The sequence below is a fragment of the Thunnus maccoyii genome, chromosome 20, assembly GCF_910596095.1.
Source record: "Thunnus maccoyii chromosome 20, fThuMac1.1, whole genome shotgun sequence".
NCBI lineage: Eukaryota > Metazoa > Chordata > Actinopteri > Scombriformes > Scombridae > Thunnus > Thunnus maccoyii.
The window spans coordinates 24,377,726-24,396,921 of record NC_056552.1 but is presented as its reverse complement, the minus strand read 5'-3'; the positions used below and the strand labels follow the sequence as shown (position 1 = coordinate 24,396,921).

Below are 19,196 nucleotides of genomic sequence, written 5' to 3'. Positions count from 1 at the left end.
AATTTTGTGGTGTTTGTTTATGGGGATAGATAACTCTGGCCCACTCTCTAACAAAGTAGGTGGCGGTAATGCGCCTTAACGCTGGTTGCCACCCGCCGTAAAACAGGAAAAAAGAAGAGGAAAGAATATGCGGAACTCATGAAACCTCGCTGCCTTCCGTCGGATTGTTATTCCGGACGGAACGTAACGGCAGCCGTTGACGCACAAAGATTTGCGGTGTTTCTTCGGTCTCTTGGAAACAGTTTCAGCTGAATCATTAGCGTGACTTCGGTCGGCTGACGGACATCATTTCTGCTGACTGTGATGTGACTGCAGTACAGAGGATGGACGGAGGTGTTTCTGAGTTAGCTGGTCAGTATAAACATAAATATTAACGCTAGGCCGCAACACAGCCGGAGCGCGGGAATAGCATAGCTAACTTTGTCGGGAAATGGCTGTTTGTTTTTTAGATAATTTACTACCTCAACGCATTTAAATCGAGTTTGTGCTGCCATACTGACATCCATTGCCTCATACTACTGTGGAAACGGGTAGCTACATTAACGGCAACACATGAATTAAATGGCAGTTTCAGGGTACTTGCTAATGCTAGGATATCGGCTCTGCTATCTTGGCTAACGTCAGCTAAACTGGCTGCAGGCGAGGCAGGCAGTGTTTCTGTTGCTTTCGAGTTAACCAATAACCCTAAAACAAACATGTTTGCATGCTGAGTCTGTATATACAAATTTACAATGCATGTGTGCAACATTTATGGCATTTCCTCTTATCGAAATGAAATATTAGAGCTATGTCGGATCACGGAAATGAAACGGAGGCACGTCCACCTCAACCAGCACTTTGTATTTACATAAAAAACTCATCCCTTTAACATTAACTTAGGCCACAGTTTCGTCATCAGTTTCTGGATTTGTGATACTGGCGAGAAGATGCTAGACTCTGGCTTTATAGGTTTGTTCAATAACGGAGAATGTTATGTTTGTTACATTTATCTCTCTCTGGTATGAACTGCTTCTGAACATCAATAATATCCCGATCATGAATGCAGTTGTGTAAAGTAGAGCTGTCAAAGTTGAATATATCCATTGTACACGCCGTTATAGCCGAGTCACTGAGCTAACGTAAACCATCAGGCTTTCTGATGTATCAGTCCATGGCTTTAAGGTCGTTTAAAGGGTTGGTTCACTCTACTCGACTACCCTAATCATAATCCAAATAAAAAGCAACATTTCTGTCCAGTCTACAAAACATTGTCAGTCTTAATCTATTTGTGAAAGTATTAACTTGTCATCTTTTTCAACATTTTCATAATAATTGATTTCCTCATGTCCAGGCCCCTCTCTTCCCCTTTCTGCTCTGCGTCTGCTTGTCCCACCAATTCGACTGGTCTCCGCAGCAATTTGGCAAACAGTCGAGCAGAAGATCGTGTCGGATTATGGGCTGCTCGAGGAGTTTGTATTCATGGTCACGGAGATTGTTCCTCAACTCCTCTCCACAAGGCAGAGGGCTGAACTCATATTGGGTCTCAGAGCACGGGTAAGGAAGAGTTAAAGTTCCTGTTTTTCAGAGCCACTGAAAAATTTTCCACATAAGATTAAATCAATTTTGTTAGGATAAATCCTAAATTGAAATTGGTGTATTGTCACAGGCTATATGGTGGGTTTGAGACTCAAAGCAAACCTCACATGGGGCTTTTATTTCTGCTTTGTGTGCAGGCCTTCAGACAGAACACATGCAGTTTTCTGTACATGCTGTACTGCAGACGAGATTTACTGTTCCAGTGTTATGGATTACTTTTAAACACGGTGGATGGAACAGAGTGGTTTTAAACTAAAGTGGCCACACATAGTTTTGGAAGGTCATCAAACTGGCTGACACATTCTATTCCTCATCCATATTCCTAATCTGTTGCAGCAATACAGCAACCACTGTCTCCTTGCTCAGGGATCACCTTGCATGGAAGGACAGAAGTCCTGTCGCTGTAGTTGTGAAACAAGCTAACCTGTGTCTTAACAGGAAGCCACACTACAGTTGTGTTTTAATTTGAGGAAAGACAACGCACTTAGACTGTATATAACTGAAGCATTCAAATATCCGTCATAAAACATTTGCAGTCATGTGACAGATTCATTAATCAGAGAAATGTGTCTTGGCTTTAGTACTTTGCAGATGGTCATTTTAGAGCAGAACAGCAGGCAGAAGAGCAGCTCTTGTTTTTTTGGCTCAGAATCATTTGTTCATTGTTGCTGCTGTCCTCTGATTGCAGCTGATCCTGGAGCTGTGTCGCTCTGAGGAAACTGCTGATCTTCAGATTATACAACCCCATCTCGACAGGATGCAGAACCTCAGAGCTCTGTGGAACGTGGAGGTGGGTCTAAACCGGAGCTGAACATAAGAAAGCTTGAGGGGCTTTTTGTGGTTGTTTTTTTTTTTTAGGTTTACATTTGTTGTCATCATCAATATTTGGTGTAGTAAAGATGTTTCTTGTTGTTTGTCAGCTGTTGTAATTATTCTAAGAGATGTCATTAAAATTACACATCCTAGGGCACAGATTTTACTATTATAATGCTCTGTAGTGACGTTTGCCATATTAAACCATATTTTTTGCAGGCTGATAATGCAGAACAAGAAGTATCTGACTCACATTTTATGGGCCTTGTGCAAAATCTGCTGAGAGATTCTGAAGAGAGAAAAAACTTTTTTCAGGTAAGTTTGGTCATAAACCTTTCATTAGTTTTTTTAAATTTAGCAAATGTGAATTCTGACAGTTAATATTTTCTGTATTATCTTGCAAGTAAGAGAACTATGCTTTGTGTTTTTCTTCGTATGTATAATTCAAACTCCCAGCTAATTGCAGTGTTTATTTATTTATCTCATCTGAATAGTTTGCCTTTATTTGAGAATCCTGGTTTGTTTGGACAGCTCAGAAATTTGAGAGTTTTGAATTTCTTTGTGTTCCAGGATGTTTTCCCAGGAGACTTCGGCCCAACATATGACAAAGCAATCCAGACATTGATGTGGCTGTTTCTGTCTAGACTTGAAAAGCTTCTTCCCACCCAAACTCTCCAACAGGTAGATTTAAAATAACACTTCAAAAATATGTTATAATGTGTAGTGTATTTCTGCTTCTGGGCAGTGTCTCTGTTTATCTTGAACATGCTATCCTCCAACAGAAGATTGACTACGTGTAGCACACAGGGGCCTCACTCCCCTTTGCCTCAGAAGTTGTAGTTATCAATGTTTTGTTAAACATCTTTGATTCAATCTTGAATGAACCAGTATTTCTCCATGAAGTCTTCTCAATTTCAGACAACGCTGACTGTTCTTTTTTTTTTTTTTTAAATACTAAACTATCATCATTTGTAAAACCCAGTGTTGTTGTCTCACATTAGTTGTCATTTTCTTTTTGTCAGATTGCCTCTCTGCTCAGCGATGCCTCTTCTATTCTGAGTGAATGCATGGGCTCTTTTGCTGAACCTGAGGAGCTCAAAACCTTGCTGGACTCTCACAAAGACCTTAACCAGTTAGATGACATCGGTGAGCTTTTGGGAATAATCAATGACCTATTCACAAAATGTTATATTATACAGTAATTATTCAGTAACATATTTGATACCAGTTATTTTTTATTCAGCTCAAGGGTTCACCCAGTTGAATGTTATCACCTGTTAGAATGGTTTTGGTGCATGTTAGTTTGAAATTTATTCTGAATCAATTTTATTCGTCAATTTAACGGTTCCTGTAATCTCCTTTTGTTTTCAGAGTCTTACATTGTTGATAGTGGAATCTTGTCAGCCTTGTGTCTCCCTCCTGTGGAAAGAGTTGTGATTGTCAATGAACAAACAGAAACAGAGGCAGAGAGCGGCCTCGTGTATACAGTCTGCACAGAGATGGAGGTGGAGTCTGAGAACAAAGAGGTGTACATTGAGGGAACTGGGAACTCTGAGGAATGTGTGCAAACCCAGTGGTTGGGTCTCGGCAGTGAGGTGAAAGCAGAAGTCGTCTCAGAGGTGGTTCCAGATCCCGTTGAAGGTACCGAGGCCAGTGAGAGTGAAATGGCAGACGACCACCCTGACGGCCAAGCTGAAACTCTGATCATCGGGGAGGACGGCCAGGTGACGGTGCTTGAGGGCGCAGAAAAGAAGCCAAACAAACGCGGGAGAAAAAAGAAACGTCCCGCAGATGAAGACTTTAAAGTGCAAAGCAGAGCGAGGGACCAAGAAGCAGATTCAGAATTTGACACCTTGTGGGAAAGACCGGTGCGAAAGAACCGTGGACTCAGGATGAAGGGGTACCTGTCACAGTGGAGGAAATCGCCAAAGACACAGGGCACTAACAGTAACAGTAACCCTAAGAAGTTTGCCAGATCCCAAGCTTCAACCAAAAGCAACGACCTGGACGAGAGAACATGCAAAGTATGCGGCAAGGTGGTGAGTCGTGCCAAATTCTTGGAGCGACACATGGCTCGACACTCAGAAGAACTGCCCTATTCTTGCATTACGTGTAAAAGATTTTACAAAAGCTTGCGGTACTTGCAGCAACACAAATGTCAAAGTGTGACAAAAGCGAAAGGTGGCAAGAAAGCTAAGGAACAAGAGACTGCAGCAGATGAGGGCGAGCAATCATCTAGTGGGGTTCCTTATGATGCGACCAATGAAGAGCAGCTGCAAGACAACACTGGTCAGGACCCTGATTACTCACCTTCTGCAGAAAAGAGGTCTTCCAAAGAATCTGGACAGAAAAGCCCAGAGGGAAGCAAAAGTGTGATAGAAGGTCCGTTCTACTGTCCTCACTGCAGCGTCGAGTTCAAGTGCAAACAAACATTTAGGTTCCACTTAAGAAATATTTGCTATAATGAGCAACAGGTGGATCCCGAGAAACCCGAGGACGTAAAGCATTGTTTCCAGTGTGATGAATGTGACAAGGCCTTCAAATACAAATCAACGTTGGATTCCCACAAACAAACACACAACCCGCTCTACTGCGAGGTGTGCATGAAACTGGTACGGGACTCTGAAGCACTGGCAATGCACAAAGAGTCACACACGCCATTTCAGTGTAACCAGTGCGAGGAGAACTTCCCTGTGTTCAAGGCCCTTCACAAGCACTACATCGACGTCCATAATCCCACCGAGCCGTTTACCTGCACCCACTGTCAGACAACTTTCGCCAGTTTGAAGCGTTTCATCAGACACGAGTGGAAACACACCGGTTACCAACCGTTTCAGTGCCCTCATTGCACGAAAAGATTCCGATCATACTCTGACCTTGTAGAGCATCAGAAAAAACACACTAAAGCGTATCCGTTCCTTTGCTGGGAATGTGGCAAGAAATTCAGACATGGCGTAACTTTGACGAGACACGTCGAACGCGTCCATCACTCTGGTGAACCCATAACTGAGAAACCCACGCCGACCTTCACCTGCGCTCAATGCGGCAAGACCTTCACTTCCAGAAGATGCCTTCTGAAACACGATAATTTCCATCACAAAGGGTTGCGTTTCCCATGTGAGCACTGTGGAAAGGGATTCTTTGGCAAAGATGCATTGGTGAGGCACACTTTGATTCACACAGGAGAAAGGCCTTTCAAGTGTGACGACTGCGAGAAGTCTTTCAGATCCGCTGCAGAACTTAAGATACATAGGAGATACCATACTGGGGAAAGACCGTTTAAATGTAACGTCTGCGAAAAAGGTTTTGTCCAGTCCTGCTTTCTTACTTTACACATGCGAACCCATACTGGAGAGAGGCCATATGTCTGTAATGTATGTAGCAAGGGCTTTTCAAGCTTACATGGCCTAAAAAGACACAGGCGGCTTGTTCATTCGTAGTTAATATTAACATGATACTACCATAGGGATGTTCCATTTAATTGTCCTCTATCGAAGGAGGTCCGAGGTCAGCATCAGATGTAGACCAGGACTTTAGAGACTGTTGAGGATTTAACCTCTTGCTCAAGGACACTTCAGAAGTATGCATGCTGACTGAGATGGGGAATTAAAACCAGGTTTCCAGTTGAAGGACTGTTTCCTTAACATACAGGCCACAGTGCTTCTTCTGTGGCATCACAGCTTGGATTGTTAGGAACTTTTGGAATTGTATAGTGCATTATAAAAATGTAAGTTTGTATTTTTACAGAAATGTTTGCTGTAGTTCTACATAAGGTTAGTATGTATAAATGATATAAACCATAATTCCTTTGGGAATTAATTTCTTTTTCTTGAATAAATTGAACATTGGATTCCAAGTGTCATTTTGTTTACTTAAGAGTCCTGTTATTCATGTCACATAGAAAGTAAAAACTCAAGGCATTTGAGCATTTAAATGTTTTCCATTTGTAATGTATTACAAGGAGGTAGCATTCAAAAGCATAAGCAAGTGGGAGTCAGTGAGAAAGGCAATGTGGTGTGTGGAAGAGATGGGACTGTTAAAACAATTTGTGGCATTAGAATATTTTTTAATGCACACAGGTGTTTCTATAGAATATGGTCACAACTAAATAGGTGCTGTTTCACAAGAAGTTCATATGATGAGACACTGATTAAACAGTTAATTAGCAACACCTGTGGTTCTCCTGCTAAGACAGGTACTCTACCGTGAAAAAGTTGTTTAACTGTGCAAAAATGATGAAACCACAATATGCAAAACATGCTGTTCAACCCCCTTTTTTAACTACTTACAGTATAGTCAATTTCAATTTCATTAGCTAAACATGGCCAGTGGGCACAATATTGTCTGAACACCTTTTATGAACAAATTTTTTGACCATTTTGCAGATTTGTAAAGAATGGTCAGGGTAGATTTTGAAAGACATAGTATAGTGGTACATCACCCTCTGAAAACAAGGAGCCTCAAATTTCATTACACAACTAATTACGATTGGTATTTAATTTAATTCATGCTGTTGAAGACCTTGAGAATCAGGGCGCATCAACGGCTGTGTAAAAGTACGTTTCAGCACCGAATGAATGCATAGCTGAGTTAATGACAAATAAAACGTTTGTTTTTCACAAGTGATTAAATAAATAGACATATCATCATATTTTGTTCATTTTTCTCACAATATAATGAATTTTTCAGCACATTTAGCAGCTTTTATGTGAAACGCCAAAAACATTTCACCCCAGATGGGACTCGAACCCACAATCCCTGGCTTAGGAGGCCAGTGCCTTATCCATTAGGCCACTGGGGCTACACACAAAGTAGTGTCGGATTATCTCAATAAATAAATAATGTTTTTCACGCAAATTGAATTTTCTTTTAATGTTTACTATTAAAGTAAATACCTACCTACAATAGTGTAGTGTTTGTTAACGTGACTGGTTGTGATATGTCACGTCAACCGCTGCTGGCTCTATCTCTGCTGTTCACTTGAATCTTTTTAATCTTTTAGTCTTTAAAACGCTGGCAAATCCAACTTCTAGATTTCACTACGGTGACAACATCATGTATAGTCGTGTATTTAGTATGATGACATGAATAACACGCAATCAAACCAATATAACGGTTAACGCTACTGAAATCGGAAGTTCAATGATTAAACCGCTTATTTGATCAGTGTTCGTCACATGAGCGTCGAGATAACGTTATATTTACTTTTAGATTTAGTTAAAACAATTGATGAATATAATAATAAGGAAGTTATTTCAGGGTTAAATATTTGTTCACATACGTTAACTAAGTCCAGTGAAAAGTCGCTTTGATCTTGCCTGGTGGCAGCTCACTGACAGCAGGAACCAGCCTTTCTGCCCAGCAGACTCCAGAGGAATGGTAGCCGGCTAGATCTCCAGGCAGTAGTTGTTGGATTAACTTGCTAACGTCATTTGGCACTCGGTTGTTTAGTTAAAATAATGAATTTACTACCGTCTAATCCTCATGGGAACGGGCTCCTTTATGCTGGATTTAACCAGGATCATGGTAAGACGCGGCGCTGTCATGTTTTTTTTTTCCTCTTCCCAAATGGAAATTGGCAGCGTCGTGGATGCTAAGCTAACGTTGCTAAACCGATGTCTTCCCAGAGCATAAATTAACCATAACATTATCTAACAGCAATAGGTTTATATTTTCTGAGCTTGAAATTGTCTAGTGGTAAGGCTGCTGTAGCCCTTGTTACTCTAGAAACTTTAAAATCACCGAACGTTAAGTTAATGTTTTCAGCTAACGCTAGCCCACCTCCAGCTAATGCTAACGTAGCTTTTTTGTTTTCAGCCAACACACTAGTCAGCTAGCAGCTAACGTTAGGTCAACATGACGGGGGTTATTTAGTTAGACACAAATATGAGACTAAAGTTTAACCACTCAAATAAGAACAACGTTTCGGTAGCTATCATAATGATGCATTGGTGAATTAAGCGTTAAAAGCTAATGTTAGCTGAATGTCCATCGACAATCATACGAGCCGTGAACTCAGTGGCGAAACAGCTAGCTAAGTTTGACAGTTATTAACGCATTATAGGGTTGATTTATGTTAAGTCCCTCCAAGATAAGCCCAGTCTGTTGCTAGTTTGACAGTTGTCAGAAATAAAGATAGTATTTCGTTATTATGAACACATTAAAACCTTGCATTATTAACATTTCCTTCCATTCCTCCCCACCCACACACACACATTTACACGGGCGTAAAGTGAAATACTTTTTCTTAATCAGTTGGTCTACCTTAACATTAATTTAATGAAAGTACTGGTGTCAACTTGTTAGTTTTGTCAGACTTGAATGCAGTGTAACGTTATAAAGGTAAAGTGACCAAAGACCTCACATGACCTCGTAAGGAACTATTGCACCCTACATCACCGTCATCATCTGTAAACGGTATGCCAGTTTTACATGAGGTTAATCATTTGTCTCATGCTACACGTCGGCACTGTGGTCTTTAAGATCTGCTCTTTATCACCGTACAAAAGGCCGCACGGTCCAACTTAAGTGTCCTGATATTGTGTGTTGGGTCCATTACTGTTTAGTTTAATGGTGGTGGAGGAGGGAGGGGGGGATTCCATCTGAGTCCTGTTTGTGAAAAGCCCCTGCTATGGGTTGATTCATGTTATCTTTAATCGTTGATTGATTTTCTGATGAGCTCTTTCATCTCTTTTCCAGGATGCTTTGCCTGTGGAATGGAGAATGGATTTCGTGTGTACAACACAGATCCTCTTAAAGAGAAGGAGAAACAAGGTAACAAGCCTTACAGATAGTAACATTTATAATCGGCAGAAAGAATATCATTGGTCAAACATTTGGTTGTTAGGGTGTAGACCTGCACACAGCAGATTGGAATCACATTAGGCATGGGTTGCAGTATGGACAGTTGAAAATATTACAGCAGTGAATTTCATTTATCTGCCTGATGTCTGTATCTGTTTGGTACAGCACTTGGTGTTGTTCCAAGAGTTTTATAGGCTGTGTTTTAGGCACCCAGATGTTAAGTTTCATCAACATTATTTCTCCCAGAGAAGACTATAAGCAGTGCAGTGTTGTTATGTTTAATCTTTAGAATTTTGTTTTCAGTGAATAATGACAAGGAGCACGAATAATCAACCTGTTCTTATTAATGATGAAAGTTTACTGGAGTTGTACTGTATAAATGTTCCAGGCTGTTGTTTGAATAAAAATTATGCAGGAAGAAGATGCATTTTGTGTTTTATAAGCTGATAATGATGACTTTATTATAGATTATTAGCATGTCAATGGCTGATTAGAGAAAGTGTTTGCATCTCAAATTATGATAGTAGAGAAATTCCGAGTAGTTAACAACAAACTGAGCTCCTTTGTTCAGAGTTTATTTAGTCTATAACTGCAGAATAATGAGTCAAACCGAGCAGTCCTGCTGCAAACAGGAAAATGGTATTGTGACAGAATTGCAACTCCTAAAATATGGAGGGAAATAAGAGGAAGTGTTCCCCAAAGAGGGTGAAAAATGTGACTCAGCACATGACCCGCTCCGGTGTTACATCTCAAACTCATTGGATTTAACTGCTGTGGACGAGGAGTTTGCCAAGTACTCATTCACAGGCCCGGGCGTTGCCATGCCCTAAGTTCTATCTTATTTTATTTTGTAAGTGCCAGTCCGTGCGCAGTTCTGTGATGACAGTCTTTAAAGCACGTAGCAGCACTTTCCTGCTGATGTAACACAAGCTGTACATGGAGGGAGGCCAGGCTCACCGAGTGGAATGCAGAGAATTTCTTGTCATTGTGGTCTGGTGTGTCTGTTTAGAAGAGCTGAGCTGTAGCAGATAAATAAGCAGTAGTGATCAGAAGCACAGTCAGTCGTGATAATAAGGGGATGCGTTATGTCCCCTCTGTTGTTAAAAGTTCTACTGAATATTGACAGACAGTGACTTTGACTTTCAGAGTTCCTGGAGGGCGGGGTCGGCCACGTGGAGATGCTGTTCAGGTGTAACTATTTAGCTTTAGTTGGAGGAGGAAAGAAACCCAAATACCCAACCAACAAAGGTATGTTGTTGTTGTTTACTCAAGTGAGCAGTTTTGATAGTTTTTCCTCTTCAGTATCAGTAATATTGTAAGTGCTGTCGTCTGTTCTGACAAATAGTCTCTTATTAGTTCAATTTTTGTAAAATGCTGAATCACACTCAGCAGATTTTCTTTTTTCATATGAGTGTGTTGTCTTTCTGACACTGCAGTGATGATCTGGGATGATCTGAAGAAGAAGACTGTTATTGAGATCGAGTTCTCAACAGAAGTCAAAGCGGTGAAGCTTCGGCGTGACAGGTAGGAGAAAAAAATCCCCCGCTGAAAGCTGAAATCAACTTTTGAAAACAACTTTTTGAAGCTGCTTCATGGGTCAGAGACTGTGTTGACAATATAGCGCCCTCAAAACCTCACATACACACTACTCTCAGCTATTAACCCCACAATGCAATGCGTCACATTTTATTGATGCGAAAATGACTGTTGTCTTCTCTAAATGATTATGATTCATGAGTGTCCAACATCCTGAATCTACTGCTCAGTATAGAGTAAAGCATCTATTGACAATAAGCAATAGCAACTATAATTCTACCCTACAAAATTAGATGTAAATATACATTTCCATAAGATAATGAGATACAATTAATGTCAAGAATACAAAATACATAGTCAGGCCATCCCATCTCTAATACTGCAGAGGATGAATACATCCAGAATGCATATGGAAGTATTTAGATCTAATTTTGTACAGTAGTTTGTGATTATATTTTATAATTATATTATATTATGTATCATTATTGCCTTTTTGAAGTGCATTAGTATTGGAAAATGAGATGCTGTATGAATGTGAACCTTTTGGGTCCTCAGCTAATCAGCACCTGATTATTTCAAGGCACACATGATGGTAATAAAGCACAGAGTGAATCTGATGAAGCAATATGCCAAATGTGCAGGTCGCTCCGTTTGATTGAATGTAATCCATGAATAAAATAGTGTCAATCCTAATATCCTGCTGTGTGCTGGAAGACAGAAGCATCGCTGTGTAGTTTTTATATATCACAGTTGTAATAATATAACATATGTCTCCATAAGAGAAGTTATAACTGTTGACAAATATTTGTATACTGCTTATAAATTAGTGCTGTCTAATGCAATCGAATTTCATTCCTTATTATTTTTAATATTCAAATTATATTTTCATTTTTAATGCTCAAATGTATCCTATTATTAATAACTCTGCATCTATATACTTGTTATTCTACATTTTGTCCACTAGAGAGCTTTCCAACATTACCAATAAACAGCTGATAGCTTTCTGCTCAGTAATAACTGAGCTTATGCACAAAATTAATAACGTTAACTAAAATTTAAATATTAAATAAGCTTTTACTGTAGTGGATCATAGTAATTAAACCAAACACTTAACTGAAATATAAGTAAATCCAGGTCAGTATGAGCTTGTTTAAGTTAATATGTGACATGTTATATAGGTCAGGATGCAGTGTAAGTCTAAATGACACTGCAGCTGCAGCACTGATCACGTCTTTTCCTGTGGGCCTACTTTTTAAAAAATGTTTCCGTTTGTTAACAGAAATCCAAAAACTTTCCACACATGACTTCATAGATGGTCAGGAGTAGTGATCTCTGTGGGTGCATCGCCTTCTGCCTTTTCTGATATTGTGACGTTACGTTAGCACATTTAACGTGAGATTGTGATTCAGTCAGACTCAGAAAACTTAATTGTTCATCAAATGTGAGATTTTGTTTTCACATGTGGGTAGGCCAAGGCTAGAAGGGCCAGATTTGCTAACGTTAGCCAACACATGTATAAAAAGTTTTAAAAAAATACACATTGGAATAGTCATTTCAGCATTTGGTTAGTATCATTATTTTTACTATTTGAATTATATTCGACTCCCAGAATTCATTCCAACAGCCGATTATAAATGCTGAATAAGTGTTCCTGTTATATTTGTTTCAGGCACATGTCAATCACCAGAACAATGTAATTACACAGCAGTACTATGGTAGTGAGACAGGGGTTTGTTATGATGTTGTTACATTGCAGCTGTAGTATTATTCTTGTCTCAGCAACTAGTATCTTTAGAATTGATCTTTTCATTCATTGTTAGTGGAGCTGCCTGTGGCTTTATCACTGGACACTATTCACTGTCTTGTGACTTCTATTTGAGAGTAGATGCATTAAGTTGAGCGTAAATGTTAACTTGTGTGTCCCTTGTGCTCAGGATCGTGGTTGTCCTGGACTCAATGATCAAAGTGTTCACCTTTACCCACAACCCCCATCAGCTGCATGTGTTTGAGACCTGCTACAACCCCAAAGGTCAGTCCGCTCTGTTCACATCTCCCACCAGATGTTAAGCGTGAGACAATAACTTGCAGATTTGATGTAATTTTGCGTATAAATGTGTCAAAGCTTCAGTGAAGCTCTGGAACAATCAAATACAAATGACTGATGTGTGTGTATGTGTGTGTGATACCACCTGCTCTCCTCAGGTCTGTGTGTGCTGTGTCCAAACAGCAACAACTCTCTGTTGGCGTTCCCTGGAACTCACTCAGGCCATGTGCAGATAGTGGACCTGGCCAACACAGAGAAGCCTCCAGTTGACATCCCTGCCCACGAGGGGGCGCTGTGCTGCATCGCGCTGAACCTGCAGGGCACAAGAATAGCTACTGCATCAGAGAAAGTAAGCCAACATGTTACTTCTTTACTTGTTTTGTCAGGAAATGAGAATGTCATAGGGAAGGGTGAAGTGCGACGTGTGATTAATCCATCTTTTGTTTCCACAGGGGACTCTTATTAGAATTTTCGACACGTCTGCGGGTCAGCTCATACAAGAGCTAAGACGAGGCTCTCAGGCGGCCAACATTTACTGGTAAGCATGTGCTCTTCCCACAAGCATAAATATGTAACTATATAAATATGTATATACACATGCTGTGGATGCTGTGTGAACTGCAACATTAGACTCATGGAAAGTTGGACCACAGTGCTTTTCTCTGTCTCTGCTATGCTACACCACTTTGTTGCTGAGTCAGTATGATAATGTGGGTTGACTAGTATAACTGGAGGAACTCTGCATGTGGTCGCCTCATGAAAGGTTAATACAACACTGCATGTTTTACAGTCATGATCAAGTATGTGTGAGATGGAGGAGTGCAGGATTAATGGATGAGAGGGTGAGGTTGGTTCTAGCATCAGACTTGAAGTCCACACAGAGGCTAAACTAACACCTTCAGTTTTATTTCTGTTCATCAGTTCTGCTGGTCAGTGGACTGAAACCCAGAACCTTCTTGCTGTGAGGAGACCGTACTAACCACTGAGCAACCCTTCAATTTACACAAAATGAAAGCAAATGTGAACAGTTCAACTGAGGCTTAAAAAGGCACATGGAATAAGAAGCTTTGCAACAATATGGTGCAATTAGGACTGACAGAATGTTAAAACCACGGCAACAGCACTTCCAACTGATTCAGGCAGGTTTTTACAGCATAACATGTAAACAGGCCTTTGCTGAAAATGTTTGTCATACTTGTGTTTAGTCGTGTTGTGGTGTGAGCTAGCTTGTCCATCTCTGCTACCAGCAGCTGAGAGTCTGAAAGGACCATATAGTCAATGGACTATAGGGTCACATGACCCACCAAGCTGCGTGGAACAGTACTTCAAATAAAAGCACTGTTCCAGAAATTCTTTACACTTCTAAGTTTTACTTTTTATCAAATTGACCCACTCAGGATGGAGCTGCTCTCTGTTTGGACCACTACACTGTAGAGTAATGATAATTCTATAAAAACTCTACCCTACAGTATTCATTTCATACTAAAGGTGAGCAGTGCGGCACTCATGAAGCCCTCATGAAGTTTCAGCTTGTGTCCCTGTGTGTTTGTGTGTGCCTGAATGGGTTATAGGTCAATGACTGATGAAAGCTTAGTAGATGTTCTTGTTCTTATTACTTTCCCTCTGCTCTGTCCCGTCCAGCATTAATTTCAACCAGGATGCGTCCCTCATCTGTGTGTCCAGTGACCACGGAACAGTGCACATCTTTGCAGCAGAGGACCCAAAAAGAAACAAACAGTCAAGGTGAGTCTCTTCTCAAAGGTTTTCTAGGTAGCAGTTAAGTTAGCAGCATGGTTCTAAAGATGGAAATGTGAGTCGATTGGTTAGTCCACAGCTTTTGTCCAGACAGAAATATTGCAGTAGTTATCACATTGACTCAATTCACTTGATAGTTAGCAAATGTTAGCATGCTAACATGCTAAACTAAGATGGTCGACATGGCTAACATTATATCTGCTTAACATTATTATGTTAGCATGCTGATATTAGCACATTAGCAAAGCACTGCTGCCTCAGCCTTGTTTCTATACAAGTTGATGTCAATTAGTAGTAATGAATTCAAAGCTGCAGCAGGATTAAGATCAATACAGAAGTGAAATGTTGATATGTAGAAGTGATTTTTGACTTTGTGTGTCTTGGCTGTGCATCCCTCTCGCTGCAGCTTGGCATCAGCCAGCTTTCTTCCCAAATACTTCAGCTCCAAGTGGAGCTTCTCCAAGTTCCAGGTCCCCTCAGGCTCTCCATGTTTGTGTGCCTTTGGAACAGAGCCCAACGCTGTCATAGGTAAGTTCAGTTCAGTTTGGATACATTACTGTCTCATCATGTCACTCTTATTGACCAGAGTCACAAGGTGTCACTGGTGACTTATGTCGTCACTCTGGGGTTAATTCTGTTTCTATTACAGCCTGGGTTTTATTATGTCTTCACGACAGCGACAGCCATGGTCAGAGGCATTATATATTCAGTATGTCCATCCGTCCTGATCTCGTGTACGCCATATCTCAGGAACACCTTGAGGGAATTTCTTCAAATTCGGCATAAATGTCCATTTGGACTCAAGGATGAACTGATTAAAATTCATACGCTAATTATGACAAAGTTTCACACAAATGTCTAATAGTATAAAATGATGAAGTGATGACATTTTATATCCCAAAGGTCAACTTCAATGTGACTTCTTAATATTCTGGCCATTATTCAACACCTTAACTCAGGAACAGAAGGAGAGATTGGGACCATATTTCACATTTGGTCAGATACTGAACTGGTGACACTAATCTTGGGTTCACACCTTGAAACTGTGTGATTTAGATCTTCGGTGCTGCCGGGTTGAAGATGTGTGTGAAGCATCCATGATTTAGGATTTGTAGCTTCTTTGCAGTAACATCCATATCTGAAGCTTTGTCTGCTGTCATGGCAACAACTTTGTGTTCTATCAGAATCAACTTTATTGACCAAACATGTGAACACATACAAGGAAAATACACTTAATACCTTTTAATTAAACCCCTTCAAAGTCTTAACTACAACTTCTATGAGCCTGCAACTTGACTGGTTGGTGGAGGCATACATCTGTGAGGCAGTATTTCTAGTTTTTATAGTCTTGCCCCTCATTTCTATCAGTAATAATAATTGTCACCAAGTTATTTGCTAGGATGTCATAAAAGTAACAGAAATGTGAGGTTTTCTGTGGCTGGTCCTGTTTGCTGACTGAGAGTTTTCACCTCTTCTTTCTCTCCCTCCACCTCTCAGCTATTTGTGCTGACGGCAGCTACTACAAGTTCCTGTTCAACCAGAAGGGGGAGTGTTCCAGAGACGTCTACGCCCAGTTCCTGGAGATGACTGATGAGAAAATATGACCTTTGAACCCACTGCAGACTCACTTATCACACAGCCTATTTTTTTTTTGTTTTTTTTTGTTTTGTTTTGTTTTTGTGGAGGTAGGAGAGGTCCCATGCTGCACTTGTCTTTATCTTGACAGACTCTTGTTAAAGAGCATCAGATGAAGGGAGGACAGAGAAAGAGAAGCACAGACTCGGAGGGGGAAAACCTCACAGCAAAGACAGATGAATGGAAGCAGACTTAATGTCTCACAGACTCCTGAGGATCGTCTCTGGACCGTCGGTGGATAGAGGGATTCGGACGCTGACTTGACTCCCAAACCAAACACACAAAAAAAAGAGGGAAAGCTATTTTTTTGAAAGGACAACATGCCGCTTTTTAAGACGTCTTCCAAGGACTTTACAATGGATGGCTATTTTTAATCACATAGGTGATTCTGATAGTTAGACGGATTGAAAATATTGAGATTTTTGTCAACTAACACCACCTAACCTAACTCTAGGGAGTGCCTCTGAACTGAGTTGAGACTGGAGAGAATCTGTATGTGTGCACATATTATTGTTGTCATGTATACATATGTGTTTGTGTATATACAAATGTACCATATTCGGTGTTTGCAAAGCAGGATCAGAATGAGCTACCTAACACACAGCCATGTTTTTTTTTTCCCAGCTGTGAACATCAGTGAAGTAACATCTGAAACATTTGAAGACACTGATCCTGTGTTGTGAAACGTCACATTTAGTATTACTAGATTTTCTTATATTCACTGTATAAACACAAAGCGCCAGACTGAACTTCTAACTACATAGAATTGTACAGAATAGTAGCAAGAAAAAAATCTGAACATGTACTTTTGTTTCACGCTTCCTTTTTCATACATTGTGCAATATGATTTCCCTAATTTTTTTTTTTTTTTTTGTAAAAGGGCTTGTAAAAGTTGAGTTTCTACCTGAACAAGAAAGCTTAAAGAAATAGTTGGATATTTATCAGGAAATATGCTTATTCGCTTTCTTTTTAAAGAGCTAGATGAGACGATTGAAGCTAACCTTCATGTGGTTAGCTTAGCATAAAGACTGGCAACAGGAGGAAACAGCTAGCTTGGTAAAATCCACCCATCAGCACTTGTAAGGCTCACTAATTATATATGTTATATATTGTTTGTTCAGTCCATACAAAAAGTGAATAGTTAAAAAAAGATGTGCTGGACTATTTCTTGGCCATGTTATACAAACAAAATGTAAGGTAGTGATCTTAAGAGGTGCTGGTAGGCAGATTTGTATAGAGCCCGGCTAGCTGTTTCCTCCCTGCTTTATGCTAAGCTATGCTAACTGGATGCTAGTTTTAGCTTTATGTTTACCCTACAGACACGAGTGGGATCAATCTTCTCGTCTAACACTCTGCAAGAACGCAAATAAGGTTATTTTCCACAATGTCAAACTATTTCTTGTGTTTGTGAAAGTTGAGTGTTCACACCTGAACAAGAAAGCTTAACCAAACACACTGTTTCCATCTTTAAATCATAAAGACAAAGTCGATTTTAAGATGAGATTATCAGTAAATTTGTTCCCAACAGCCCAGATCAACTGTAAAAATGTGAATATTTAGAACTTGGTTCAAGATTGCACTTCATGGTTAATGTTAAGACATTAGTAACCCCGTATGATTACATGATCTGAAATAATCATAAGGATGATTGCTCGCTGCACACATCCTGTTTGTCGGCCAGTGTGGCTCTCCAGTCACAGCTCTTTGGTACATTTTTGTTTAAATCCCGGCAACACTCATCACTGTGAGTGTTTTCGTCTGTCAGTGTATCTCTGTAAACTGCTTCATCCTGCACCTAACAGCATAGATAAATTCAGCTAATGCAAATCAGGGAATCTGAAGTGCTTTGTTGAAACCTGTCGCCATAAACAGGTCTGCTCAGTGTGGATCCACCACAATAGACCCTGCGTATACGCAGAACTGTGTTAATTTATAATATTTTTTTTCATTTGTCATGTTACTTGATGGCAGTTTTGTTGATTTAGTGCAAAAACACATTTCATTTGTATTGCTTTCTGCATCAGATTGTACATTTGCAGGTTCAACATACACAGCACTTGGTGGTCACTGACTACAGGAGGGACGCTGCACAAACTGAAAAGCCAACTTGTTTCTGACACATTTGGAATGATTGTAAAAACCTGCATTTAAATTTGTGAATAAAATTTAACATCTGCTTTTACAGTTAAACTTTATGAGCTCTGTCATACCTATTGCACTGTGAAGCTACATGCATGATAAAATCTGATATAGCTTTCTTCCCCCACTGTGAGTAAATGTTTAGTTACCTGGATGTAACTCCAGTTGTGTGTATGTGAGTATCATACGTTCTCTAATAAAACCCTGTATTCAAATGGCCAGAAAGGTCAGGGAGGAAGCATTGGAGGGTTGGAATTAGCTGTACGCTAACAGCTTATCTGGTTAATTCAGCATAATGTACAATTCCATCAGCACAACAGAGTCGGATAATACTCACCAATCTGCTGCTTTGAGTTTGTTTTTCTTAACAGAAATACTGTTTTTTTTTCACTCATTAATTCCAGTTGATTCTACTTTGCTGTTTTTCAAGCTCAATTAAGTTTGAGTTTCATTGACGGTACTTTAGCAGCAATCAAAAAGATGGTAAAATAGAGACAACAGGAAAAAACCAGTGAATGAAATCAGTATTGCTGTTAGAGCGATAAAGCCCAGAGCAGCCCTGATTGGTGGAAGTGATGTGGAATAGACATACATAATTGAAACAGGAGCCAATTGGAAACAAGGAGGCGTTTAACTAAAATATAAGAAAATATATAAAGCAAGGAATTAGAAACAAGGGCCGTCTCTTATATTAAGCCTGCTTACTGCCACCATGACAAAAAAAAGAAGATACACCCTTCATGTATGTAATTGGAGTGGACAAAATATTAGAAACACCTTTCAATATAATGTAGTCCAGTGCAAGACCACCCACTACAACCTTAATGATATGTAGAATTATCACTTTTCTGACAGTTTCAACAAAAACTCATTTTTTAATTCAGTAGAATTCATT

General features: G+C 39.9%; 2 protein-coding genes and 1 non-coding gene across 4 annotated transcripts; 2 read left to right on the top strand and 1 right to left on the bottom strand.

The window, feature by feature from the left end:
• Positions 1–150: 150 nt before the first annotated feature.
• LOC121887039 (zinc finger protein 271-like) lies at positions 151–6,238 on the top strand. The gene is made up of 7 exons (XM_042397572.1): positions 151–351; positions 1,331–1,533; positions 2,264–2,365; positions 2,608–2,703; positions 2,959–3,069; positions 3,411–3,534; positions 3,760–6,238. The coding sequence occupies exons 1-7, from the start codon at positions 324–326 to the stop codon at positions 5,826–5,828; spliced, it is 2,733 nt and encodes a 910-aa protein (XP_042253506.1). The 5' UTR covers positions 151–323; the 3' UTR covers positions 5,829–6,238.
• An 878-nt stretch (positions 6,239–7,116) lies between these two features.
• On the bottom strand, positions 7,117–7,189 carry trnar-ccu. The gene has a single exon. It is a non-coding gene; the product is annotated as a tRNA-Arg (tRNA).
• Positions 7,190–7,539: 350 nt separating this feature from the next.
• wdr45b (WD repeat domain 45B) lies at positions 7,540–18,352 on the top strand. 2 transcript variants are annotated; one of them, XM_042396754.1, is made up of 11 exons: positions 7,952–8,085; positions 8,695–8,805; positions 9,088–9,162; positions 10,339–10,440; positions 10,629–10,716; positions 12,663–12,757; positions 12,931–13,121; positions 13,225–13,310; positions 14,414–14,515; positions 14,934–15,055; positions 16,025–18,352. In XM_042396754.1, exons 3-11 carry the CDS (start codon positions 9,105–9,107, stop codon positions 16,129–16,131), a joined length of 951 nt encoding a protein of 316 aa, XP_042252688.1. In that variant the 5' UTR covers positions 7,952–8,085; positions 8,695–8,805; positions 9,088–9,104; the 3' UTR covers positions 16,132–18,352. The 2 variants fall into 2 exon arrangements, with proteins under 2 accessions (XP_042252687.1, XP_042252688.1); XM_042396753.1 differs by lacking the exons at positions 7,952–8,085; positions 8,695–8,805 and adding an exon at positions 7,540–7,914.
• The last annotated feature ends 844 nt before the right edge of the window (positions 18,353–19,196 follow it).